Below are 7,199 nucleotides of genomic sequence, written 5' to 3'. Positions count from 1 at the left end.
AGCTAGCAAGAGTAAAAATCATACTCAAATACTATTGGCTAGGCTTTTCAAGGGCTAATAGGAATGCAGCATGAGTAATTGGCAAGGGGGGTCAACCAAGAGGAGAGAGGGGGCTGTTTTGGAAGGGCATTATTCCACACACACTCACACAACTCATGTGTAGAGCAAGAAAATCATCTCTTTCTCCAAGCTTTAATGGAAAGCTCATCTCCGTCTCCAAGTTTGAGAATGGAGGCCTACACCAACAACTCTTGGATATGGAATGCAAATCCAACCAAGAGCTAAGCTTCAATGCCATGCTTCTCTCCTCTATTATCTAATTACTAAGCTAAGCAAAGCTACAAGAGTAATTAAGTGAGGAAATACTTCTTTCTCGTAAGAATACTCCTTCTTCCTCTAGATCTACTCTCATACCCCACTAGCTCTCACCATCTTTGAAGGTGTGTGAGGTCTTGGGTCTGAGACCAATGAGTAACTGATGTTATGTGTTATCACATGTAAGTTTGGTGCATGAAGCTTCCATCTTCATAGCACCGACGAGTTTTTACCAAGGAACACAAAGAATTGTATTGTACAAAGTCTCTCTTAATGGGAGAAGTTATAATACAAATGCCTAATGGAGGGGGGACTGGTCCATGTAACTCCGGTCCTCAATAGTTGTCAATTGTTCTATTTCTCTCTCTCTTTCAAGTATTGTTATGCCAAACTAATTAGGTGTTATGCTAATGTTGTTATCTCCAACCAAGCACTCTTGTATGCTCATTAGGAATTTGCTCTTAATGAAATGCTCACTATGTTAAGTTATTTTCCGCTATTTACAAGCTTTATAGACCAGTAATTGTTACAGTGTCGGTATATGGAGCCTTGCTTCCGTAATGTATCTTATGGCAGTGGCATATTAAAAAGAGTTAAAAGAAAATTAATCTCATCAATTATCAACCTTGTCGAATAATATACCAAATGGTAGCATAACAATACAGATAGTAATTATAGAATCAAAGCATACCCAAGTTCCTCCATACTGCTTGTATGCACCGGCTGCTAGTGAATTTTCAAACCCATCGGATTTGGTTTGTTGTCAAGTGAGCTATATCTCTGTCTACTCCTTGAGCAACAAAGAGTCATGATGCTAAACTTCTGGGACCTCTCATCTAGGGGAACAAAAGGCCTTGCCTTTGCATCACCACATCCTTGTTTTTTCTTTGGATAGTTTTGCTAACATGATGAAAATGCAAAAATGAAATCGCTAATTCAAATTTACTTACTGATTCACCTTGAAAGGTTCAAGATCTGTTATCCTTGAGAGCTATGCTGATGTAAACTTGGCTCTACAAATCGTTGGTGATATAATCCATTCGGCTAGTGACTGTGCTCATAACCGTTTGAGATATCACATGCCATGCATGAAAAGCTTTGAATACTTATCGTATATGCTTGATGGGGTCAATATTGACAACTAACCGATCTTGTCCAATTGTATACTTGAGTGGAAGCATTAAAAAAACACTGCAAAAGCCCTCTTATCGAGGCTATCTATTGCAAAGGCAAAAACCATGGCCTTTCCCTTGCCGATTTCCAAGAGAATGCATCCCTGATTTCGAGATCATGGCCTTGCCAATTTCCCATAGAGAGAGAGAGAGAGAGAGAGAGAGAGAGAGAGAGAGAGAGAGAGAGAGAGAGAGAGAGAGAGAGAGAGAGAGAGAGAGAGAGAGAGAGAGAGAGAGAGAGAGAGAGTTGCTACGAGCTGTGGTGTGTCTCGGCAGGGCGAAGAGACGTGAATTGCTCCTTCCGTCCTCGCGCTCTTGTAGAACCTGCCCTTGCGGCATTTGGCGATGGTCGCCTTTGTTCCCCCCTCACCGCAAGCGGCTTTGCACATGGTGCTCCGGCTTTGACCTCCCGCCTTGGAAGAGCTGATCTCCACTCCATTGGTTGTGCATGAGCATGCAAACTTGCATGAGAGGTCCACGACCCTTTTTGCCCCAAAATTAGCCTTGTTATGATGCCAATGTGAGACTGAGGGAACTATCGTGAAGGATTCTTTGCCCTACCACCCATAATATAGGCCCTTGGCCATTCATACTTAAAATCCCCTGTCCACACCTAGCAGCCGACCCTTGGCCTAGGTCTGTGACCCCCCTTGGGTTTGCCCTTGGCCTTACACACCTAGGTAAATATCCTTGGTTTTCGGTTTATAAAAGTGTCGGCTCTTAGGCCATCGCCAAGCTTTCCACTCGGACTTAGACTCACACACCGGCATATAGTAGTTGTTAAGCCATGCCAAAGCTCTGTTTACCACCAATAGTCTTTCAATCCCATTGAGATTGAACTGGGTAGCCAGTTGGTCTGTTCCTTTCTAGCTCCTGCTATTGCTGTCATAGAAATTGGCTGGTTGTCTGAGTTCTTTATTGTTTATCTTTCTGGCTATTTCTCTCTAGAAAGGGTTCAAAGGGATGTTTCGTGCTTTAGAGAGCCAAGGAGATTAGTGAGTGATGGAGTTTTAGAAGTATCTTGTTAACTCTCCCCACTCGAGCACCTCCGATGCTCTAGTTACTTTTTGCACTAACTTGCCCGTTATGCCTCCAAGTCTTAGGTTGGACCACCAAGGGGCCATCAGCTTGTCATGCACCTCAAGGCCTTTCCACTAGCCACCTTGAGAAGGCCAACCCCTTTTATCTATTTACACCACTTCGCACAATAACCACTAAGGTGAGGGGGCTACTGCTGAGGCACTAAACTTGATGTGGTGCACTTTTCCTCCTTAAACTGCATTTCACAGTTTCGCCTGTATATCCCTCTCTGCTTGGATCGCCATTGTCAAAACAACAGCTCACGCACGAGTGTGTGGTTCCTGCCAGTAATTCTAGCCCAAAACTCATAAAAGAAAGTAATGCAGCGCGGAGGGGCCAAAAGGTGGGCAAACTTGAACCTAGCACGCGTGCGTCCTTCTTTTTCCACGATAGCCACCTTGCCTTTTTTTCCAAAGTTGAAATCAAAGCCGCATGCAATATTATTGGCATATGTCATAGCTTGGTATCGGGTGCCGTCCTTCTATTGGTCCCCTTACCTTAGTTTGGAGGCGCGGCCTCTGGCCACATCATCTCTCTCTATCTCTCTATCACTATCTTGTTGTGTCGCCAAGATGCCGAGCACATTGGCAGGATGCAGCACTAGAGATAGACATCTTTTTGTGTGTGTGTGTGTGTGTGGGGGGGGGGGGGGATCGCTCCCCCTTTTATCTATAGTATATAGATAGTATATTATAGATGATTTACACCATTTCACGCGTTAACCAAAGCAAGACTAGTTGGATGGAATAGGCATTGCTTTGTGGCTTAAAAAACGAAGGCTCGCTTTTTCATGGGGCAAATTTGGTCTGCTGAAACTTCCAGGCGAATGTGGATGGCCTTCTCTCTCTGCGCTATCAAATCACACCAAAAGCTGCTCCCTGGCAAGGTGGGAATGTTGCCTCTCACCATCTCCACCCCTCGCTCCTGCGTGGCTCTTCTTCCCAAGTGATCAACATCCCGCTCTATCCCCACACACCCACACACTTTCCCCTGGATGACTCGTAGAGATGGAGCGATGGCGTAGCTTCTTTGCAAAATCCAAGGCCGACATTTGGACCCTCATCCAACAAGCCATCACTGTTGCAGCCGCAGATTACCCTCAAGACTTCAGAGCACGGCGCGATCAAATCGCAGAAACCCTCTTTGATCGAAGCCTGCTCCGACAACATGTCACGGATGACCCCTGTCTCATCTATGAAGTCAGAGGAACCGGCCCTGCTCACATGCTTAAAGCACCCATCAATGCTGGTGATACCGGCCGGCCGCTTCATGATGATGCTGAAGCTCTCTCGGATGAGTTGGAGGAAGAGGCTCTTATCCTCAGAGACCTCCATTGCATCAAAGCAACGCTAGTGGATGTAGACCAAGTATGTGTAGCACTTGTGCATGTGTTCAAGGTCGCTTTCTTGATGTGGCATATGCAATGTTTTCTGTTCATTGCAGCCTGAGAATGTTATCTTGGAGGCATTGCAAAGACTCCAATATATTCAGATCAGTGTGGATAATTTGAAGGTTGTTTAAGATGCAATTTGCAGTCTTGCTCTTTCTTGTGCATTGGCATGTTAACAAAGTACTTTGCTTCAGGCTACAGAAATAGGCAAGCATGTAAGGAACTTGAAAAGGCATTCTTCGCAAAGGGTGAAAGCCATTGCGAAAGAGTTGATGAGGTATAAGACGATTGGGGTCGTCCATGACATACACAGTTGTTGTGGTCGATTCGTCTCTTCTTGAGGAGTCTGTGTCTGCGACTTTGCAGGCAATGGAAATTGTTAGTTGATGAGTGGATGATTAGTGTGAAGGATGTCACCGCAACGGCAGCAACCACTATCTCAAGGACAGGTAATATTCTTATTTTTCTTGAAAGAAGTGGATATGACTTGCTGGTACGTAAGGCGTTGAACTTTTGTCTCATTATTTTGTGGGTGTAATTTGAATTCAGATTGTGCAGTAGATGGCAATGATGGAGCGGGATTGCTCGAACCACCACTTGATGAAGGCGCACTCTTGGATACAGGAGTTCCGGACGTGGATTTGTCTCAGGTAAAAGCTGGGGCAAAGGCTCGTCTTGGGTCATCCATAATGATAATTTTTCAACAACTGATTAAGTAGGAGTTGAACTCATGGGCGCTTCTTGTTAATGGGTAGCTGTATGTGTTGGCTTGCAGCTGTTCAACTTCGTGGATGGTGAAGACTTCTGTATGTCGTACATCCCTTTCAGTATCTTATCTTCTGATGGACAATGCTTTCTTGCAACTGCTGATTTATTGTAGCTAATTTGGTTTAGGTACAGAGATAGGAGCCAGCCTGATCCCACCGAACTCTATGGAGGCCTCTGTGAAAGACAATCTAAGCCATTTGTGTAGGTCACAATCAGGAAGCATGTTGACTGAGTGTAATGAGCTCGATATAAAAGTTAGCACCGGGCATTCATGGGGATTGACAACACCAGAAGATAGGGGCAGCGCTATCCATGATAAATACCCCCCTTCCAATAAGGCGGGGAGAGAGGAAGCAGGTCTCAAGAGACAGGCAACAAGCAATTGTGGCAAGACTCAGACTGATGATGGTCAGCCATTATTAAAAATCATTGCAAATGGTTCTGGCCCCGGTAGACCTTGTAATGATGATGATGGTCTGCCATCAAAAACCATTGCAAATGGTTCCGGCTCCGGTAGGCCTTGTAATGAGATATCAACAGCCAAGCCTGTGTCAGCAGATGTAGCCAGGGCAAAAGCATTGAACAATGGCAGCAGTATGAGGCAGAGCAATGACTTGCCGAGCAGGCTAACTAAGAATGCATGTGCCAGGGCTAAGCCAACCGCTGATGCCAAAAGTTTGGACCAGATTAAAATATGCAATGTGGATGAATCACGTGTGATGGTACGTTTCTATAACTGGATACTTATGTACGCACATTGAACTCCACAACTTGATTCATTTCTCTGTTCTGAACAGTCAAGCAAGAATCAAACTGATAAAAGACTTGAGATCGCCAAGAGGAAGCTTCATGAAGGTTATCAGCAAGCTGAGAATGGTTAGTTTTCTTTAATTTTCTGTGGAGTGAAAGATTATGGATACGTCTTGAGTAAAGATAAGAGGAACTGGGCATTTGTAGTGATTTGTCAATGCTTATAATGAATAGATGGTTATGTAATCTTGTGGATGACTTGCCCAAGTCTGGAACTTGATTTTTTCTATATGGTCGTCTGGTTTCTCTAAATTTATGCAAGGAACATCAATGTTGCTTTTGCATGTTATTTTTTCAGCGAAAAAACAGAGGACTGTGCAAATCTTGACATCTTCGGACCTTCCATTTTCTAGTCAGGCAGGGAAGACAAGGATGAGCACAAATGTACATAATAAAGACATAATATCTGGACATGAAGGGAGGGCCAAGGTGAATTCGCGTGTACATGGCAAAGACAAAGTGGGAGCCAAAATGAATGCCCCTATACATAAGAAAGCTTGCATTAAAAGTGGGCAAGGCAGTCAATTGCACCGGAAGTTCTCTTGATTTTACTGTGGATCTGTGGTCTTTATCTTTACAACCAAAATGGTGGGAGATGTCCTTGAAGGCTGTTGTGTTGGCACAGAATGGCATGCACGGAGTGTCCAATTACACACTTCCTTCCAATAAATCCCGGTGGCGATGGTTCCAAGCAAAAATTTTGCAGCTTGAGCTTGAGTCACTGTTTGCATTGCTGATGTATTGAGTGCAACCAGAATGAGTGTATTTTAGGGGCTTGTTGCTTGAGGCCATGGAATCCCATACTGAGGCTCGATTCTATTAAAAAAGAGGTGCACCACGAAATAGCAAGAGTCGCAAATGTTTGTTAAATTTTGTCTTAGTTGAACTTGTATGTGTGCGTTGTTCAGAAGGTTTAGCCCTTGAGCGGAATGAGGTTTACCGATGGCTAATATTAGTATACCTAGATGATGTAACTAGCTATAGAAAAGTGTGTGTTGTTACCTTATGCACTCTAATTAGCGCACATATTATAAAAAATGAACATTATGTTGTTTCAAGTTCACTCTAGGACAACTATGTCAATGAAATCTCTTTCAATTCCAACACTATTGTGATTGTTGTATGGTACTGTTTGAGGAGTGTTATGTTGTCCTCTTAAATTTGACATTAAGAGTGTTCCCTCATGTATCTATGTGGGGTAAGAGAGGGTTTTCTATCCCTCGAATTTTCATAGGCACAAGAGATTTCTAGTTAATCTTGTAGTGAAGTTTTGTTTATGACAAAAAAGGAACTGGATTTATAGTCTACCTAGTTGTCTTCTTTCCAAAAAGCAATCTTTGATATAGGGGGTATGAGCCTCCCGAAAACGGCCACGGGAGGGGACCCCCCCACCTAGACACGCTAGCCTCACTCCACGCACTCGTGCACCGTGGGGACTCCACGCAAGGTTCCCCAGGGAACTCTATGACCCTCCGTGAGTGCGGCGGAGCTTGAGGCTACGCGGGGCTAGGGACCTGGAACGCAAGACCCGCGAAACGCAACACGGCCGTCGACCCATGGAACGCAACCACGCCCGAGTCGGTCCCGTCCGAGCCGGGCCCCCTTGAAGGCAACTCGACCCGAGCCGGTCCCGTTCGAGCCGGGCCCTCTTGAGCCGGTGCCGT

General features: G+C 44.7%; 1 protein-coding gene across 1 annotated transcript; it reads left to right on the top strand.

Annotated features, from left to right (window-relative positions):
* Positions 1 to 3,335: 3,335 nt before the first annotated feature.
* LOC147440968 (putative mediator of RNA polymerase II transcription subunit 26a) lies at positions 3,336 to 6,598 on the top strand. The gene is made up of 9 exons (XM_086482755.1): positions 3,336 to 3,934; positions 4,011 to 4,079; positions 4,152 to 4,234; positions 4,324 to 4,406; positions 4,507 to 4,607; positions 4,733 to 4,763; positions 4,852 to 5,447; positions 5,523 to 5,601; positions 5,834 to 6,598. Exons 1-9 carry the CDS (start codon positions 3,575 to 3,577, stop codon positions 6,079 to 6,081), a joined length of 1,650 nt encoding a protein of 549 aa, XP_086338881.1. The 5' UTR covers positions 3,336 to 3,574; the 3' UTR covers positions 6,082 to 6,598.
* Positions 6,599 to 7,199: the final 601 nt, after the last annotated feature.

This window comes from Adiantum capillus-veneris, chromosome 15 (assembly GCF_014529385.1).
Source record: "Adiantum capillus-veneris isolate H3 chromosome 15, ASM1452938v2, whole genome shotgun sequence".
NCBI classification, from domain to species: Eukaryota; Viridiplantae; Streptophyta; class Polypodiopsida; order Polypodiales; family Pteridaceae; genus Adiantum; species Adiantum capillus-veneris.
This window is presented reverse-complemented; position numbering and strand designations above follow the sequence as displayed.